The sequence below is a fragment of the Vitis riparia genome, chromosome 19, assembly GCF_004353265.1.
Source record: "Vitis riparia cultivar Riparia Gloire de Montpellier isolate 1030 chromosome 19, EGFV_Vit.rip_1.0, whole genome shotgun sequence".
Classification (NCBI taxonomy): Eukaryota; Viridiplantae; Streptophyta; class Magnoliopsida; order Vitales; family Vitaceae; genus Vitis; species Vitis riparia.
The window spans coordinates 13,080,105-13,101,397 of record NC_048449.1 but is presented as its reverse complement, the minus strand read 5'-3'; the positions used below and the strand labels follow the sequence as shown (position 1 = coordinate 13,101,397).

The 21,293-nt window shown below is 43.6% G+C and overlaps 1 protein-coding gene across 1 annotated transcript; it reads right to left on the bottom strand.

The window, feature by feature from the left end:
* Positions 1–19,298: 19,298 nt before the first annotated feature.
* On the bottom strand, positions 19,299–21,057 carry LOC117908230. The gene is made up of 3 exons (XM_034821864.1): positions 20,695–21,057; positions 19,888–20,625; positions 19,299–19,778 (listed from the first exon to the last, which is right to left on the bottom strand). The coding sequence occupies exons 1-3, from the start codon at positions 21,055–21,057 to the stop codon at positions 19,299–19,301; spliced, it is 1,581 nt and encodes a 526-aa protein (XP_034677755.1).
* Between the last annotated feature and the right edge of the window lie 236 nt (positions 21,058–21,293).

Below are 21,293 nucleotides of genomic sequence, written 5' to 3'. Positions count from 1 at the left end.
CTACACCTTATCATCCACAGACTTCCGGGCAAGTTGAGCTAGCAAACAGGGAGATAAAGAACATATTGATGAAAGTGGTGAGTACAAGCAGGAAAGATTGGTCTGTTAAGCTTCATGATTCATTATGGGCCTATGGAACAGCTTATAAGACTATTCTTGGCATGTCCCCCTATTGTCTTGTCTATGGTAAAGCATGTCATCTCCCAGTGGAAGTTGAATACAAAGCTTGGTGGGCAATCAAAAAGCTGAATATGGACTTGATCAGAGTCGGGGCAAAAAGGTGCTTAGACCTTAATGAGATGGAGAAATTGAGAAATGATGCTTACATCAACTCCAAAGTTGCAAAACAGAGGATGAAGAAGTGGCATGATCAATTGATTTCTAACAAGGAATTCCAGAAAGGACAAAGAGTTTTACTCTATGACACAAGACTTCATATTTTTCCTGGAAAGCTCAAGTCTAGGTGGATTGGTCCATTCATTATCCATCAAGTACTTAATCATGGAATAGTGGAATTATTGAATTCCAATGGCAAGGACACTTTTAAAGTCAATGGATATCGTCTCAAGCCATTCATGGAGCCGTTCAAACCAGTCAAGGAGTAGATCAACCTCCTTGAGCCTCAAAAAGCCTAAGCAAAGAAGGGTTTGATGGACTTTGTTTCACCAAAGTCTAAAATTTTTGTAAATTTTTGTAAATTTTGTAAATTTTAAAGTTTTATTTCTACTTATGATCTTAGTTTTTGATCTTAAATTGTGTGTTTTTATGTAATTTCATCTTTTTGAATGATTTCAGGTGGGAGAAAATGTAAAGGAAGAAATCGGGAAGAAATCGGAGCGAAATCAGAGCAAAAACAGAGCAAAAACAGGGGAGGAAAAGAGCTCTGCGAGATTTCGCAGCCAAAGAGGATTTCTCTGCGAAAATGGCTTTTTGTTGCGAAATCACTTCGCAACACTTTTGAGTCCTCTGCGAAAGATTTCGCAGCTGCGAATCCAAGATTGGCACACGAGTGCCACTTCGCAGCACAGGAACCCCCATTTCGCAGCTGCGAAGTGGTCTGCGAACCACTAAGGCATAAAAAAGCCCTATTTCCGCAGCGTTTTCTCCATTCAGAAAGGTGTTTTGCAATTGCGAAACCAATTTTTGGCACACGAGCGCCATTCCGCAGCATAGTGACTCCAATTTTGCTGCGAAAGCGGATTTCTTCTGCGAAACCCAAAATGACCGTTCATATTCTGTTATTCTTTATAAATATCGGTCATTTGAGCTGCGAAAGCATTTCAGAAAATGGGAAAAGTCGCAGCAGCTGTCCGTTTGTCTCCTCTCCATAGCCCGACGCCGTTAGCACCTTCGTGCATCCCCTCCATTCATCACCGCCGCCCAAAACCTCTTCAGGTCGTCATGGCACGAACTAGGGGCGCTAAAACTTCCTCTTCTTCCGCCCGAAAACCAGCGCCGCGCGAAGCGCCTGTTTAAGCTTCACCTTCTGAGCCTCCAAGGCCAGAAGCCGTTCCGCCTCCGGCCAAGCTCGCACCAAAGAAGCGCCCAGCCAAGCCCGTAGTTCAAACGCCTCCGGCGAGGCGTTACCTTACCAGGTCAGGGGCCGTCTCCTGCAAAAGTGAGCTAGAGTGGAAAGCTCGGAGCCCATCGACTTGACAGGGCAATCCCCTGTTCCATCTCCAGTTCCATCTCCGGTGCCATCTCCGGCACCGCCGGCGAAGCCTCAAGCAAGCCAGTCGTCGCCTTCTGAGCCTCAAATTCTGTCTGAACCAGCTCCGGAAGAGATTCTCAGGCGTCCAATGCTCACTCAGCCACCAATTGAAGGCAATTTGGATTGCCGAGCTAGGCCATTCCATTCGGAGCTATGCTTTGACACAACCGCCTTCCAGTTGCGACCAGAGCTTGAAGGATCATTCCAATTGCTGTGCAGATATCGAATGGAGCAGCTTTTGACCCCGCGAGACTTCTTTTACCCCAGAGTGGCCATGGATTTTTATCAATCCATGACTACTCAACAGGTCAGAGATCCTACCTCAATTCATTTCACCATTGATGGTAGACATGGCATCCTGGGAGCTCGGCATATAGCTGAGGCTTTGCATATTCCATATGAGCCCAGCCATTTTGATGACTTCAGAGCTTGGGTCAATCCATCTCAGCTGGAGATGGTGCATATCCTGTCTGGAGGAGCTTCCAGAAATCCATATCTGTTGAGGGGAGAACTTCCCCCAAGGATGTTTCTTATTGATGCGCTCCTACGCCATAATATCTATCCCCTCCAGCATTGGACCCAGAGAAGAGGAATTCTGTTGGAGGCTTTGTTCAGAATGTCTGAGGGACACTTTTTTGGCCCTCACCACTTGATCCTGGCTGCCCTTCTCTACTTTGAAGAGAAGGTGCATAAGAAGAAGTTGCCAAGAGCTGATGCCATTCCACTCCTCTTCCCGCGGCTGCTATGCCAGATTCTTGAGCATCTGGGCTACCCAGCAGAGCCTCAGCTGGAGTGAAAGAGGATATGTCGAGATGTGTTTACTTTCGAAAAATGGAGCAATATGACAGCTTATAGGATGGAGCAGCCAGAGCTTCCACAGCCGGCGCAGGTTCCAGCTGCCAGGAGAGCATCTCCACGCCTTATACCTAAGGGTATACCTGTTGCCTCTCCTTCCATAGCCAGAGCCCCTCCAGTCCCTCCAGCTGCCCCAGCTTCAGCACAGCCTTCCATATCAGCCGAGCCTAGGATGGCCATCCCTATTTCTGAGTATAGGGATTTATGCCAGGCATTGCAGACCTTGACAGCCTCTCAGAGCAGCCTTGCTCAGGAGATGGCATCCTTGAGAGCTCGCCAGGAGCAGATGATGACTACTCAGGCTCAACATACTACTATCTTGAGGCAGCTTCAGCATCATCTTGGCCTCCCAGCAGCTGATGAGCATGTCACTCCTACCACCACAGAGCCTCAGGCCCCTCATGAGTTAGCTACCCCAGAGGCAGAGCCATCTCCTTAGGCCATCAGCTCTAGCACTACCCTCCTATCTGAACATATATATGTCTTTTATATATTACTTTTATGTATTTTGTTTTAGTTACTCATATATGAAATCCCCCACATTTTGATATTACGTATGGGGATTGCTTGGATTACTTGTATTACTTCTTTGCCAACTGTACTCAAATGATTAAAGTAATACAAAGTGTAGTTTTTTGTTAACTCTTAACATTAATTTATTCTTATTTCCTTTGCTCACACCTTTTATTCTTTTTGAAACATGTGGTTTCTCCAATCAGTATTCAAAATTGATATCACTCAGGAGGTACCACTTCCTCCCTTTAATTTTCGATCACCCATATCACATTGAGGACAATGCTCAGCTCGGTTGGGGGGGGGGGGAGAGAAATGAGGAAGGAAGTAGGCTAAGTGAAGGAAGTATGCTAAGTTATTTTGATAATTCAGTTGTGCCTAGTAATTTAGTTGTAGTTGTTTGCTTATTACTATAATCTCCATGGATTTTGAGGAAAAATTTTCAAATTAAAATAGGAGAAACTGAACTTTTGCTTTTCATCTAACTTAGAGTTTGGATTATGCTTGCTAAAGTGGTTCAATTGTTGAAACTTCTATTGAAATCAAATTTAGTCCTTCCACTTTAAGCTATCCACACACTGTGCACAATAGATTCCGATTATAAGATGAAAAACTATTTCCCCCTTGACTTAGGAAATTTTGGGACTTGGTACCTTTGACCTCATTTTAATGATATTGAGACACCCTATGAAAGGCCAATGAGCCTTTGAAAAAGAAAAAGAGATAAAATAAAATGTTTGCTTGCCTTGAAACCCGAGCAAGGTCTGAAAGGGTATATGGTGAAAACCTTTTAAACCTGGTGCCCTAAGCCTTAATTGGTTGGGAGTCACCGGCCTCAATGCTCGTTACAAGGGTGGATAGGTAGAGCTAGCATATGGTAAAAAAAAAAAAAAAAAAAAAAACAAAAGGGTATATGAAAAAGTCCGGGGCGAAATCCGAGGAGTTAGTGGTTGAAAGATCCTTAAAGCTTGATGCCCTAAACCTTAATTGGTTGGGAGTCATCGATGGACCCCCATTACATGGACAATTCAGAAAAGAATGCCCCTTAGGCCTTGTACCTTCTAAAAAAAAAAATGTGTTCTCTGTCTATTGAATTTGGTCAGTTTGCTAAGTGTTAAAAAGAGATAGGTTGGGGGGAGAGATTAGTTTAGCGTGCTATTTTCGAAAGCTATCATCGTACACTTAGATTTTTGTGGAAGAATAAAGTTTGGTTCTTTGGAAGTGAAAATGATTTTAAAACTTCAATTTGCATAATGCATTCCCTTGATCAATGGTATTTAGCAAAGTTTTTGATATCTCTTATTGAAATTTGAAGTTATAGTTCTTTAATGTTCCATGTGAGAGTTTGTCAGTCTTGCCACTTAAATATTTTTGAAGTGATTAGCATGATGTTGTAAATTAAGGTAATTTTGTTTTATTTTTCTCTCCTTCATTGTTAAGGGACTAGCAATATGTCAGTTGGGGGGAGTGATTACTACTCAAAAAGTGCTATTTGATAGCTTTTAATTAATCCTTTTAAACACTTTTGAGTAGTAGTTAGTGCCTTTTAACCCAATTAGCATGTTAAGGCCCCTTTCAATCAACTCTAATCAAATTGTGTAAGTTTTGGTGTTTTTGTTAGTATTTTGATCACCAAAGCATTATGAGATTGAGGAGAGTTATATGGAATCCTTGGCAAAGAATGGGAAGCTTAGAGGCATGAAGAATCAAAGCTTTGAAGCACTTTTGCCATAAGCAAAGTGGAAATGCAAGGGGAAGTGTGGACCCGCATTTTTCACATGCGTCTCCACTCGATTGGCGAGACTCGCTTTTTATTTGTGAAAAATTAATTTTAGAAAAGTTGGAGTCGCCACTTATTTTATTTTTATTTTAAAGGGAAAATAAAACAAGAAAGAAAACCCTAAAATGTGACTCCACAATTTTTGGAAAAAAGGCATGTCATTGAAAAACCCGAGTCTAAGTCCGGGGATCAGGTTACTTATTGGGAAGGTACCTCTAGGAGGTAGCACCCCTCTAAGCCCTATAAAGGTCTCTACTGACAAAATTAAGGGAAGTGTGGCAATTAATCAGTTAATTATAGATACCTAAATAGGCTAGGTGATTTTAGAGAGTGGCATGCCAAACACAATCAAATTGCAAATAAGGAGAGTTAGAATGCGTACCTGAACCGCTCTTCAACCGCTATCATAAAACATAAAAGTTAGTGTAGAAATGTAGCACACAACATTTGTTTTATTCAAGCAAATCAGGCATATATCAAGACATCCAAGAATCACGTCAAATATGGATATGGTCATCAATGGCATACAAGTCCATAGAGTTCTAGAAAATAGATGAGAAGAGAGCGTACCTGGATAGCAAGTCAGTACTCCTCTATGGGAATCAAGAGCATCTCAACAATAAATACGAAACAAATTCATGTATATCATCAAGAAGAATAAAAAATCAACATATCAAGCAAACAATATTGAAGAAGGTATAATGAATGTCGGACCCCCCACCAAAGTCCATATTACTTTTGCACGAATCGATTCAATGAATTCCATTGTTTGGAATCATGAAGTTTGTTCATGCTTATTGAAAAATCGAGAAAACCATGAAAAATAGTTAAAAATCAGATGAAACAGTGAAAGTGCATGCCCGAAGGAAAATGGCAGCAAATAGCATGTTAAAATTGGGATTTTATACCTAGATGCTCCTAAGATGGGTTTTTTCAAAGCTGGGAATATTCAGTTGAACAAGGGTTTCAAAATTCAATTTAAAACAGTAAGTTCCCAATCAAAGAAGTAAATAGAGGAGAAGGTGTATGTAGTAAGGTTGCCATGATGGAGTGGAGTCTGGAGGTGTGATTGGGACTGCAGTGCTGGCGTTGAACCCCAAAATGCATTCTGCCCTCTTTTGGCACATTGGAAATCTGTATTCTGGTTACTACAATAATTCACCAAAATTACTCATGAGCATGCTGAGCGAAATTCACAGAGGCGGCCTTATTGAGAGGGTCCTTGTGTTTCAGCTTCAGAAAACAACTCAGCCACAGAAAATAACACTTGGGAAGATGATCAGCATTATGTAGCCCTCGACATTGCTTAGCCTTCCACAAAGACTAGGTTGTGTTGCATTAAAACTATTCTGGACATCTTCCATTGTGGTAAGATTGGCACCTATCGAAGAATCAAAACTAAGAGGTCTTTGTGCAATTCAGAAATTCAGCTTCTTTATTTGTAGCAAAACCAGAGGAAATAAAGTCTGGATCAAATTCTGTTTTTTCTGAATATAAGCCTAATCATCCGGGTCAACATTACCTTTGATGCTGTTTGGTTTATAGGACTTTTAGGGATAGCACTATCAGATGACGAATTATCAACTCAACCGCACACCGTATTCAGAATGCCCGTGAACAGTGGCACGTTTCTACAAATAATTGGATGCTTCATTATTTTCTACTGATGAATATAGCTGGAAATGGGACAGTTTCTTATTCTGAGTAACACTTCCAGAAATAGTTCAGGCTCCTGTAATTATCTGCTTCTTCACCTCTTCAAACAACCGCGGAGTTGATTCTTTTATTTTGCCTTCGTTTAATATAAAATCCAATGTATCATGTTCTGAAGAAAATATCCACTGCCATAGGTCATTGAATAAGTGTTTTCAGCTTTACATAAACCTGTAGGCTTTCATCTTCACCTCCAGATCAGCTTCTTTGGTGATCTTTGTACCGTGGAACTTCAGGGATATACTAGATTATATTAGCAGCGACATTGTCAAATCCAGAAAGGGGGGTACTTGTTGGCAAAGGTGGCAGCGTGGGCAATCCTCATTCATCAAGAAAATTAAAAAAAATGATGGAATGAGTTCTGGTAGAATAGAATACAGCTGTAGGATAGCATGCATTGTTTCTGATGGAAGTCGGTTCTTGGTATCAAAACAAGCAATCTCAATAGGTCACTTCTGCTCATGCATATCTATATTTTCATCATCTGCTGAATCTTCATTCCTACTGTGATATTTAGAGTGGCTGGACTAGTGTCATCTAACACAATGGTTTTGGGACATTAGAAACAGCTCCGCTGGCATAGAATTGAGCAACGTCATCTTAAGCATGATTTCTGGTAGTCTCCACCAGGTTATTTGGCTCCCCTGCTATGGTTCTTCTGATGCTCATGGGCCGTAACAATATGTTGGTGTGTTACTCAGTTCGGTTCTCTCAAAAGAACAGCAGCAGCAGCCGTTGCCTTTTTAGAACTATTTTTAGTGAAAACCGACATTGCATCGTCAATGGATGCTTGTGTTTCAATCATCTCATCATTATCAGTAGTTCTCCTTTCTAAGACAGCTGATACACGCTCCTCATGAAGATTCCATATTTTCTCTTCAAGTCTCTCAATAAAAAGAAAAGCCTTATGTTGCAAAACGTCACATGTAACAGAAACAAAGTCATGAAGCTTTAAGAGACTCCTATAGAGCAGTGATATCTGCATTGCAACTGGAAAGCCATCAGTAAAATCTGGGGGAAAGAAAAGATCAGCCTGTTTCTCTGTAAATCCTGGTTCTCCTGAGTTGGGTCCAAGTTCAATGGCATGTAGCTTTGAGACAATCTGTCTAGCATTAAAGGATATTGTGGCAAAACCAATAAGTGTACAGGATTGATCATTCCATAAAAGTTTACACGTGGCGAATGATGCAGCCTGAGTTTCAAGAGCCTGACTATGATGCTGTTCAACAGAGAAAAGCTGCATATTCCCTTTGATAAGCTGTGGTTTCAACGCTGTTTGGTTTAGAGTACGACCCTGATGCCTTATTTGCAGCATTATTTGTATGGTTAAATGAGGCGACACCTGAAGAACATGCTGGTTCTGCGTTTAGAGTAGAAGTAGGATCCCTTTCAGAGGAAAACTATATTCTTCTTTGTTGTACGTAGACCTGTCTGCTGATTTAAACTCTGTTTCATATCTGTACTGCACCATAAGTGAATCATCGCCCTTATTTCCACCAGTTTGATTTAAAACCTGATTTATACCATTACTGTCAAGACGCCGAATAGGCATGGAATTCCCGAATTCAGTCAAGTGGAGAGTGCTCTAGATACTGCTGAATTAACGTTGACATCACCAAATTACTAGTTTATGTCTTACATACACCAGTCACCTTATCTTCAATTTCAAACTCATTCATTGACTGTAGATTTTACTTTCCTTGCAAGGTTTAGAGCTCATTGGTTGCAAATCAACAATATGAAATAAGACCTGAAAGCTGACAATCACAAGAACCTAGTTTTCCCTTCCCCAAAAACAGTCTCTCATTTCATTTAAAACTGCGCTTCTCATTCTCCGAAGGCCATATCCGCGTGCCCAAATGTTTGGAATACATAATTCTGGCCAGAATATCTCTACTGACAGCTGCAGAATTGAACGAAGCCATTTTGAAAACCAAGTATCTCTTGATCACTGATTAAACCATGTTTTTTTTCTTCCTCGGATCAAAACCTTCTCCTATTCTATTTTTACTAGTACCAGGGTAGCTTCCATCTTGATAAGTGGAAAGGAAGAATATATCTAAGCCATCACAGAATCATCATTTGTTCCATTCCCATGATGAACATCAAAATCAATGATTAACACACGCTTTAATTCATGTACGCGCTGGGCATAACAAGCTGCAATGGCCACATTTCCAAAATACGGAAGTCCATAGGACATTTTGAAATATCATGACCTGAAGATCTTATCAATGCAAAACCCATTGGTGGGTCCTGGCTGCTCTTTGATGCTGCTATGTGCTAGGTCGAGGCATTACTACTGAACCAACTAAGGTAATTCCTGCTCCAGCTGTAAGTAGTGGTAGTAGCATATGTTGGTTAATCTTCAAGCAAGCTTATCAATGTGCGACATGCTGATACAGAGTCACTGGCTCTAGCAAGTCCTTCATGCTGGGAGAGATCATCAAGGCCATGAATTGCAAGGGGTCTAACATATTTTGGATCCGTACTGAGACAATATCTAAAAGACTGTGTCGGATGATTTAACACTGAGTTGGACAGTTTGGCGTATGTATATGTCTCGGGAAGCCTGATCAAGGGTGGAATAGGCAGTGGGACTCACGGGAGATCCAAGTTCCTTCTAGAAAAGCCTCACCTTTTTAGAGAACACGAAACACTGGTGATAATCTCATAATACTGTTCAAGCTAAGCAAGTGTATGTTCTCGAATTTCTGCATCAAGTCGCTCATTGGAAGCATCACCTTCAGGGACAAGGGCTTGCGCCTTTTTTGTAGTGGTAAACGAACCACATCTTCATGAAATCTCCAATCCTCAAACCTTTTGCAAACTGCTCACAAATCTGCAGGTTCTGGAACTTTATTCGAGAGATCGAAGGCCTCTCTAACAAGGTTTTCATTCTCTTCAGTGTCAGAAGTTACAGCAGCTCTCTCAAGAAAATCCACAGCTAAGTAAAGTTTGTGATCAGTCCCCTTGTAATAGCCTAGCCAAACCTCTCGCAATCTTGAATACTGTGAATTGGAAGTGAGATAACAGAAGAACCTTGAATTGAGAAATTGGGAGGATTTGTCCCTGTCGACATCATCAATGTCTCACATTGGCCTTGCGTATCTGGATCTTTCCAGGCATGTAGCAGTTCACCAATGAATTCCTCATCACAATGACTCAAGGCAAAACCTAGTTGCTGCTTTCGAGGATTTATATCCATGTTTTCAAGGGCAGGACCCCTTGCTATAGCAGCACATAAGTCCCAAATGGGACCATGTCCTTTCTTTGCCAAACTAAGGCAGAGATCAAAGGTCAATTGTAGATCACCAGCAACCACTGCTTCTCTTGCAATAGCTTCTTCAACAGCTGATACATCATCCTGAGAATTCAATCCAAGGAGTTTAGCAATTTCAATGAGTTCATCAACCTGCAGATAAGCTCCAGTTCGACTTGTTATTGTCTTTTTAATGATTTCCATAGGATCTTTTATTTGCCTAAATTGCATTGGCAAAAGAGTGACTCCTAATTCTGGAAGTTTAACAGTGAAAACATCAATTTCATCAGCCTCTACTTTGACATTTCCACCATCTGGAAAGAGCTTCAGACATTCCTTAGCCTTCCAGATTTTGGAACAAACGAGACTTGAAGCTGAGAAAAAATACTCTCTTGCAGCTTAAATGACTAGATTTCCTGCCTTCTCTGATGCCAAAGAAACTGGACCAATACCCTTTAGATAATTCCTTGCGAGAGAAAACTTCTCAGCTTTCAGCAGTCCCTTACAGAATTCAATCAACATATACTTTAGATCCAGAAAAGGAAATACTTTTTCTCGCAAGTACTGCATATCATGCCACATGTTTGCCTAATCATTATCTGACCGGCTGGGCTGTCGACGAACAAATTTTGAAAGTATGAGACGAAGAATCTGTTTTACACCCTTTTCATCTGATTATGCCTCTACAAAGAAATTTAATGGCTTTGGAACTTGGTAATATACCAACAGCCGCCCAGCTTCAATATGTCCTTCAGCCAGCTTTAGTCTTTGCTCCAGGCCCTTCTACACGTGGAAGCTTTGATAAAATGGCACTCATTATACTCTCTGATTCAGAAAAGCTGCTATCTCTGCTAGTTCTGAATTCATAAGATGATAGTGAGTTCTTGGATATAAATGACAAAGTTGGTTCGTTGTATTCTGTAGGCAAAATCTTAGGATCTTCATGAAGGATATTCTTATCGCAAATTTCATTTTGCTTCCGAGAATGAGGGCTTGATTGATCTAAAATCTTAAGCACATCGCATTGGAAACGATTCAGATGGTAGATGACAAATGTTTTCTAAACTATTCAGTCTCTGATCGTTCAAAGGCTAGCAAATCCTCTTTCTTTTGAAAACACACACTACTGATGGGAGATGTGGTAGTTCCTTTCCTATAAAATTGCTATCCCAATAAGTGAAGTTCATGCTCTGTTTCATCCTAGCCAAAAGAAAAAAAACCGCTTCTAAAGCTTCAGCAACATCTCGATTAACAATTCTATTGCACATCACAAAATTCTGTAATGCACAAATTACCACCGTTTTGTGCAGATTTTAAGAAATGCCCTGACAAAACTGACAAAAATTCGCAGGCAGAGGACTTTAGTGCATTCAAGTTATCACCCATAGTTTGTGAGGTATTTTATCAAACAACTCTTGAACAAAAGTAAAGCTTCCCACCTCAACATATGCACTGACTGTTATAATTTGACACCCCAAACCTTGCTCACGAATTGAAGAAAAACATACAGTAGCAAGCAGCCAAGCCATCCAATCCTGCCACATGAAAACTAAATCACTTCCTGCTTGAACCCATATTTCAGAACAGCACCATATACAGACGAATTGAAACTTTCATGCAGAGAATACGAAGCTAGACACATTGCTCGTCGCTGATTCTCCCGTCCAATCGTCCTCCTATGTCTTCTTCTCAAATTTAAACCCTGATTCTCCCAGAGATAGTAAGCAGAGGTCCTCTCGATTCTGTGATAAACAGGTGCAAAACTCCTCCGCCATGTTTGCTATCATTTCCAAATTCGTCGGAAGACCTGGCTCCATTAAGCTTACCTCTCATATCGATTTTTCTGGACAGCCTTCGATGTAACCCAAATACAAAGGCAAGGATTCGAGTGCCATGCGGGAAGAGGAACATAGAACAAATAAAATAAAACACAGCAAAACTCGGGAAAGGAAGGAAATAGGAGGCATTGATTAGTAGACATAAATAACCTCCCCACTTCAAATTTTAATCCATGGGTTGATAACAGTGGGAATAAGGCAGAATAGGATTTAAACAAAAAAATAAAAAAAACATGATCACATTCAGGCATAGAGTCATATACTTTCGAGGACATCAATGACACCTAAAATCAGAACGAGGCAAACAAGCAAGCAACCAATCTCAACAAAACAAACTGTGGCCCTTTCCGTCCACACCAAATCAACAATACAATGAATATTCACGTGGAAAAATCAAATATAGGTCAGAATTCCAAAAGCAACGAGGTGCATACCTGGACAGCCTTGGTTGCAATTGCTCTTTTCGTTTCCTCTGTTCTTTTCCCCGACAAATTTTCAGAATCCCTCCCAAAACTCCAATACGTGCTGCTCCCCCTTTCTTCTTTTCCTTTTCTCACCTATATATATCACCCCTCAAGACCTAAATTTGTTTCCAAAAAGGAAAATTCTCCTATTTCCTTTCTTCTTCTTTTTTTTTTTTTTTTTTAAATCTTCCAATCAAAAGCAATCTTCCCAATTTCAAATTCTCCTCCAAACCTTCCAAGGAGAGTCCCACCTTCCTTAAACTCCAATGGTAAGTTTCCTTGCAAAAACATGAAATTTTTGAAGTTAAATAATTGAATAAACGGATAGGCAAGTAAATAAATTAGGAAACGGTAAAAATAAATAAATAAATAAATAAAAATAAATAATAAACAAGTTAAGAAAAATAATATAAAGAGGAAGATAACCAATAAAAAGTGAATGATAATCATAAAACTAAAACTAAAAATAAAATAAAATAAAATAAAATAAAATAAAAATAAACTAATAAACAAAAAGCCGGGCCCAAAAGCCATGTAACCATGCAAGTCATACAAGTCACGCTAAAAATGTCCAAATGGGCCAAGTGTGTCTAAATGGGCCTATGATGAGACTAAGTGGGCCTAGGGTGGTGCCTAATGGGCCAAGTGTATCTAAAAGCTATCCTAAAAAAGAAACAAGAAAAGCCTAGGTCTAAATTAGGGCTGCCAAGGGTCACAATAAGGGATCAAATAATCCCTCAACCAAAATCTCCGAGGTGACTCAGAAAAAGGTAAGTGGTATGAGTAGCCATGGGCGACCAAGGAACTGTTGTGGAGCATTGAAAACGAATTTTAAAGACATGTGCTAAAGGGACAAAATTGAGGGTCTACAGGAAGCAAAGAGAATCCAGCCATGAAGCATTCTTGATGACAGTCACTGCAGCCACTTTTGGAGTACTTCCTGATGTCCAAATTATGCATGCTATATGTCATTTGAAGCTTAGGAAGTCAACAATCCAATGCTTCAAACCGTGTGCAATTTGGAGTTGAAATGAGGAAGTTACAGCCTTTGGAAGATGACTGCTCCAAGCTGAAGGAAGGATTCAGAAAAGTGTTGCGGAATCAGCCTTTTGTTGCGGAATGATTTCACAACACTTTTGTACAGTGCTATGGATTTCCCCTGAAGCTTCACGCCGCGATGGAAGCCAAACACCACAAGATGGAAGTCCACTTCGCAGAGGTGTTGAATCAGCCTTTTGCTGTAAAGAAATTTCGCAGCCCTTCTTATGCACCTGCGAAATTTCGCAGACCTCATCTTTTACCTGCGAAATGGTCCTTAGTGCTTCCCGATATTTGTAACTGACACTTGGAGATATTTTTCATTAGATTTTTGTTGCCTAAATGCCCAAATTCTCCTTGTAAGCCACCAATTATAGGATTCCTTAGCTTTTAAGTTAGGAATTTGGCTAAAATATCCATGTAATAGCTGTAAATGTAATTTTGGTTTAAATAGAGCCCGAGGAGCCTGTTCTGAGGGTGTTGAACCTTTTGTAAAAAGTCTCAAAGGAAGAAATACACAGAGCTTGAGCTCTGCTTTACCTTCTCACTTTGATTGTGTTTTTTATTTATTTACTAAGTTATGCACTCTCTGAGGAGCTTTCCCCAGAGAATGAGTAGCTAAACCTTTTAGTTCCTTGGAGTTAAGGTTGTCGGGAAAGGTTCCAAGTGCAAGAATCAGAAGCTTTGTGGTTTCAGCTATGAATGAAGAGAGAGTGTGTCCCGTGAATGGTTTCTAATGTTTTTAGTTAACTTAAAACGCCTTGGAGTCACCTGGGCCAACACTTGGTAAGGCAAGTGATCTCTAACCATGGAGATGCACTAGTTTGCCCCTTGCGAGCCTCTGGTAGGTGACTTGAAGGTAGGATTTTCTAGAATAGCCAACACTTGATAAGCTTTTGGACTCTAAGGAGACATCCATTAGTTATCTCTTGCGAGCTTTTGACGGGTAATCCAAGGTTAAAGATCACCTTGAATGGTAAAGGCTAAGTGAGAGGCTCGAACCATTGCAAGTTGCATCAGTGAGAGAATTAAAGCTGAAATCCAATCGAGGGATGCATTTGTGCAGCACCTGTTAGAGAATTGACTTTATGTTAATTCTCTAATGTGAGGAATTGAACCAACTGACCGGAGCTATGCTTTTGCATGAGGAACCTCCCCTGTAAACCTGAATCTCCAAGGAATGCTTTTCTTCTTAAGTAATTTTCATCACTTGTTGTGTTGTTAATCTAAGTCCAAACCTTTTTCTACCAAAGTTTGTGTTTTATTTCTTAAGCTAATCTTAAAATGAAACAGCACCAATTCACTTTGAATTGGTATCATTTTCAACTTGAGTACCCTTCCCAGTGGAACGATCCTAGAGCCACTATGCTATAGTAGCTTTTTATTTGCTACCCTAGTTCATGGTGTTATAGGTTAAAAATTTTGTTGATTACTTCCGCCATCAAGGAGCACCAGCTGGACACGAATCAACTGAGACACCAATTAGGCATGAATCACAACTCGGCTCTCCCCGTCCGGACGCTGATGTATCTAGGGTCTCTTGCGCTGAAATGTTGGCTCCTACGACGCCTCCAATGGAAGAAACGGGGGCTGAAAGGCAGGGTTTGCCCCCTTGTGAGCCAAGCTCCCTTGCACTTGTACCTGTGAAGGGGCCAACTGCGGGAACGTCTCGTCCGGCCCGCGATTTAAAGTCCGGCATCAGCGGGCGGATTCAGGCTCGTCTTCTGGAAACCATCGAAGTCAACTGCTCATCTGCCCAGGAGGATCATCCAGAGGGGAGTGAGATGGAGATGGAAGAAGAGAACCCAACCGCCCCGGTGCTGGTCCTGGATGAGGGTTCGCCCGAAGAGATCCAGCCGGTCGTGAATGACGGGGGCCCGGATCCGGGGGAGGAGTCACACTTTACCGCCTCGTCAGGGGGAAATCTAGTTGATGATGCGACTTGCATCTCTGCTAGCCCTTTCAGCTATGCGGAGTTGGGAGAGATGCTGAAACAGATTCCACCCGGCATAGATGTTGCTCTGCCTTCAGCGAAAATGTTTGAGGCGGCGGAAACGGTATAGCTTACTCCTCTTGATTTTGCTTGCCATACTGGCGTGTTTTTCACATGGTTGGTAATTTGAACTTGTTGTTGTGGGTTTTTCTACAACTGGTGAGCGATATTCGCGGCATGGTTCAACAACGCGATCTTTTTTCAGACCTGCTGCGGACTACCGATTATATGAAGGCCTTCGTCACCCAGTGCATGAACGGTGAAGAGGAATTGCACTCGAGACTGGAGCAGGCCGAAGCCAGCTTATCCGCTGCCCGAAGAGCCTTTGAAAAGAGTGTCGAAGCTTTGAAGAAGTCCTAGGACGACAACGAGGCTCTCCGGATGGAGCTAGCAGAGGCAAAGAGACGGGAGGAAGCTACAGAAGCTCGCCTGCATGAGGCGGAGGACGGGAGGCCCCAGTTGAGGGAGGAAGTGAGACAACTCCGGACAGAGGTGTCAATCGAGAAGAAACAGAAAGAGGATTTGCAATTGCGCTTATCAGCACAAAAAGAAGAGTTGGAGGCTGAGTTTGCTGCGCAAAGGGAGGAACTCGAGACGGAATGCCAGAAGTAGGTAGATGAGATGTATCTCTTTGGGTACCGTTGCTGCATAAAGAAGCATGGTATCAAACGGGACGTCTCTTCGATTCCCCCGGGCGAGGAGGAAAAGCTGCGCCGTAAGCCTTCCCAATGAAAGCTTTTCTTTTTGTACCTTAACTACTATTTCTCTCTGCATTAATAGTCCGGAGAACCTTTTTATATGCAATTTCTCAAGTATTAATAAAACATATTCATTCACATTTGTTGTTCCATCTTGCTTTCATTGGTAATACTGCTTTAGGTTGGATACATTCCATGGTTGGAGCAATGGGGTTCCGTCTAGCTTCTATAGATGATAGGCTCCACTTTCACTTGTCTTGGACACTATATAGGGGCCTTCCTAATTGGCTTGAAACTTTCCTGCTCCTGTCTCAGCAGTATTTTCGAAAACCTTTCTAAGGACCAGTGTACCACTTTTAAAGCTCCTGGGCCTTGCCTTGCGATTGTAGTGAGCGGCTGTCCTTTGTTGATAGTCAGCCATCCGGATGGATGCAGTTTCTCTTACTTCGTCTGCCCAGTCCAAATTTCTTCCTAATTCCGCATTCGCATCATCCTGCCGTCCTGCCTCGGTCCGGATAGTGGGTAGCCCTATTTCGGTAGGAATGACTGCGTCCATACCGTATGCAAGGGCGAAGGGAGTGTTTCCTGTCGGACGTCCGAGTGTGGTTCGATAAGTCCACAAGACGCTGGGTAGCTCCTCCACCCACTTTCCTTTGGGTTGCTCGAGCCTCTTCTTTAAGGCAGTTATTAGGGTCTTGTTTGTGGCCTTTGCTTGCCCATTACTTTGAGGATAATGCGGTGTGGAGTGTGAATTCCGAATGTTTAGTTCCAAACAGAAATTCTGGAAAGCTTTGCTATCAAACTGTGGACCGTTGTCAGCTATAATGGTTTGGGGGATTCCAAAGCGGCAGATGATGTTCTTCCATACGAACTTGGTGACATCTTTGTCTTTGATGCTAGCGTATGCTTCAGCTTCCACCCATTTACTGAAGTAATCCGTGGTGACGAGCAGGAACTTCTTCTGGGCGGCTACGGCTGCGGCTGGTAGGGGTCTTACTATGTCCATGCCCCATTGCACGAAAGGCCAGGGGCCAGAAATTGGTTTTAATGTCTCTGACGGCACATGTAGTATGGGAGCATGCCTTTGACACTTGTCACATTTTTTAACATAGGCTACCGCATCCTTTTTCATCGTGGGCCAGTAATACCCTTGCGAATGGGCCCTGTGCGCCAGAGATCGACCGCTGGAATGGTTCCCACATACCCCCTCATGCAACTCAGCTAATACATACAGGGCCACTGAGTGGTTTAGGCACCTGAGATAGGGGCCTGTAAAGGATCATTTGTACAAGTGCCCCTCGATCAGGGTGAAACGGGCGGCTTGCACCCGGATCTTGTGTGCCTACTTGGGCCCTTCGGGCAGAGTGCCTGTCCGGAGGTACCTTGTAATGTCTTCCGTCCACTCTTGGCAGTCTGCTTGGTTTGCCTCAATGGAATTGCAAGTGGAGGCTTCCGCGACGAAAGGGTTGGCTTGCACATGTATAGACAATAATATGGCTTCTTTGATGGGGAGGGAAGCAGCTATGCCTGCCAGGGTGTCGGCATGTCCATTTTCAGTCCGTTTAATTTTTTCTATCGTCCATTCGGTGAACCGTTGTAAGGTGTCCCTTACTTTAGTCAGATATCGCACCATGCGTGCATCCTTAGCTTCGTATTCCTTATGAACGTGCCTCACCACGAGTTGGGAATCACTATAGACCTGGAGCCTGGAGACGGATAGAGCCAGGGCGAGGTCCAACCCGGATAGGATGACCTCATATTTAGCTTCATTGTTAGACGCGGGGAACCCTAGTCGGATGGCTTGCTCCAGATGTTCTCCTGTTGGGGATTGCAGCAGGAGCCCTACCCCGAATCCTGATGATCGGGAGGCTCCATCAACCCGCAAAGTCCACCACTCTTTTTCACTTGGTTCCTTGCGTTGGATAGGCCTTCGGGAGTATTCCAGAACGAAGTCAGTCATCACTTGGCCTTTCATGGATAACCTGGGTTGGAACTCGATTCCATATTCGCTCAACTCTATGGCCCATTTAAGCATTCTTCCGGTTAGGTCCGGCTTGTGCAGTATGTTACGAAGGGGTTGGTCAATTAGCACGACCACCGGGTGGACTTAGAAGTAAGGGCAGAGCTTTTGGGCGACACTTCAAAGGGCCAAGGCTGTTAGCTCCATCTTTGAATACCTTGTTTCTACGTCTGCCAACGCTCTACTGACGTAGTAAATAGGTTTCTGCTCTTTGGGTGAAGGGCAGCGGAATAGAACAACGCTAATCGTCCACTCCGATACAGCCAGGTACATATACAATTTTTCTCCAAGGAGGGGGCTGCTTAGAATGGGCGGTTGCATGAGGCAATGTTTAATTTTTTCGAAAGCACTCTGACAGTTGTCCGTCCATCCGCTCGCTCCAGCTTTTCGTATTGCCAAGAAGAAGGGTCGTAATTCATCAGTGAAGCGGGCTATAAAGCGTCCTAGCGCGACAAGCTTGCCTGTGAAGCGCTGTAATTCCTTCTTTCTCCTAGGGGGTGGTGTTTCCATGACTGCCTTAACTTGATCCGGGCTAACCTCTATCCCCCTTTGGCTGACCATAAATCCCAGGAATTTGCCAGAACTTATGCCAAAGGCGCATTTAGAAGGATTCAACTTCATGTCATACTTCCTTAAGAGGTGGAAGACCTCTTGCAAGTGGGTGGTATGTTCCTCTCGGGTTTTTCTTTTGACCACGATATCATCAATATATACCTCCACTGTGCGGCCAACCAGAGGTTTGAAGATCTTCGTCATCAGTCTCTGATAAGTGGCGCCAACGTTCTTAAGTCCGAACGGCATGACTTTGTAACAATAAAGACCGTGCGGTGTTATGAACGTTGTCTTCTCTTCGTCGCCCAGGAACATAGGGATTTGGTGGTATCCGGAAAAGTCGTCCAAGAAGGAGAACATCCCTTGCCCAGCAGTGAAGTCCACAATTTGATCTATCCGTGGCAGAGGGAAACTGTCTTTTGGGCATGCATTATTGAGGTTGGTGTAATCGACGCACACCCGTCATTTGCCTTCCTTTTTGGGTACCACCACTACATTTGCCAACCAGTCCGGATACTCCACTTCTCTAATGAATCCGGCTTCCAGCAACTTGTCAATCTCTTCCCGGATAATCTTTTGCCTATCCGGGTGAAAACGTCTAACCCTCTGTCTGACAGGCCTTGCTGTTGGCAAGACGTTAAGCTTATGAGAGACGATGGAGGGGTGAATTCCTTTCATATCAGAATGCACCCATGCGAAGACGTCATGGCTTTGTCGAAGGGCGTTCTGAATGTTCCGGGTTTCTTTTGGCGTCAGGAGGGAACTGATATATGTAAGGTGAGTACCTTCTTCCGAAATTTGGATCGCCTGCAAGGGATCCGCCGTCGGGGGATCTTTGTCCGCCAGACTCAATAATTGCTATTAGTCAAGTGCCTGGGTGGACTCAGGGAAGGGTTTATCCTCCTGGGTAGTCCCTACTTCTCGTGCTATCTGGTAGCATTGGCGAGCGGCTAACTGGCTGCCGTATAGGTTGATTTGTCCATCCTTGGTAAGAAAGCTTACCATTTGATGATACGTAGAGGGGATGACTTTCATGTAGTGCAGCCATGTGCGCCCCAAGATGACATTAAAGGGTGATAAATCTTGTACCACCGAAAATTGTACGTTGAGAGTGACTGGGCCAGCTTGGACCGGCAGTACAATATCTCCCAAGGAGGTAGTTGACGCTCTGTTGAATCCGGACAAGATTCGCCCAGGGTTTTCGAGGCCTGTTAGATTGTGTCCCATGTGGCTAATTACCGATGCTTGTACAAGATCAGCTGAGCTGCCCGGGTCAACTAGGATGCGTCTTACATCGAAGTCTCCCATCTCCAGGGACAGAATAAGGGCGTCGCGGTGCGACTGCAATATTCGTGTGGGGTCTACTGGTGGGAAAATGATTGTCCCATCTATGGAGAGAGCCCCCTCCCCCCCCCCCCCCTCTAGTTATCCCAGGCCGTATGGAGTTCACGTGTTCACGCATCGATGCTGCCCGCAACAATCTCTGACTCTTTCGTTTGTAGTCATACTCCTCATCCAATGGGCCCCCGTTAATATAGTTTATAATGGCTTTGGGGGTGGCTAGAACCCTGGGGGTTCCAGAATTGTGATTTCGGGAAGCGTCTCTACCTCTGGCATCTGAGCGGAGGTATTGCTTCAAATGTCCCGCCTTTATGAGCCTTTCGACTAAATAATGGAGGCTCCTGCACGTCTCCGTTGTGTGACCATGCTCCTTATGGTAGGCACACTTCTTACTATGATCCCTTTTGGATGGGTCCGTTCTGAGGGGTCCGGGCCACCTGAAGTCGGACATGTCTTGGATCATAGGGAGAAGCTTCTCATAGGAAATGGAAAAGGGTGAGAGGGGCAGCAGTTCCGGGCGACTTTGCCCTTCCTGCCTTCGATCGGACGGCCTTGGCCGGTCCGGAGGTTTGGCACTTCTTTCCACACCATTTCTCAATGCCTGTCCGGTAACCAAGATTTGCTGGGTGGCTGCTCGCACGTCATCTTTGAGCATTGAGTATTTGCTCGCATGCCGGAATAAGTCATCCATCGTCGTAGGAGGCTTCTTAGCGAGTGATTCGAAGAATGGGGTGCCTGGACAGATGCTTCGCTTGAAGATCCGTAGGACGGCATCCATGCTGTAAGCCTCTACCTGTAGCACGACCTGACCAAACCGCTTCACGAACTCTCTCAAGGATTCGTTGTCCTACATTTTTATGTTTTGCAGAGTGCTGATGTTCTGCTTATGCCGAGCGGAGCATAAGTATTGTCCCACGAAGGCTTCCGACAGGTCCCTAAAATTATCAACAGAGTTGGGAGGTAGGCGGTGAAACCATGAGAGGGCCTGCCCTTGTAGGCTGGCGAGGAATACTTTGCATAGCAGCGCGTCATTTCCTATATTGAGAGTCATGAGTTGTCGATAATGCATGATATGGTCGAAGGGGTCGGTAGACCCATCGTACGTGGAGAATTTAGGCACGAGGAATCCCCTTGGGGGCTCGTAATGAATAATATGAGAGCAAAAAGGCGTGGAGAGCATGTCGTCCAACCTTTTGCTGATGGAGCCAATGGGTGGCTCGTTTGGGAGGTTTCTCCCAGCTTGTCGTACCGCTTGGTGCGGGGGAACGTTCTGCACCATAGGGGTGACCAGAGGGTCAGGGTGCGCTTCCCAGGTTGTGGCTACTGGCGGCCTTGGCCTCCCAGTCTCCTATGGGCCTAGCCTCGCGCGCATTGAGTCTGACAACTGAGGTCTTTTGTCGCCTTGTCTTTTTGCTGAGAGATGAGTAGAGTCTGAGCTCTCTTAGTGGGGAGCTTGGTGCATGGGCGTGTGTCGCTCATGTGGCCTAATGTTGCATGTTTCAGGGATTGCTCCTA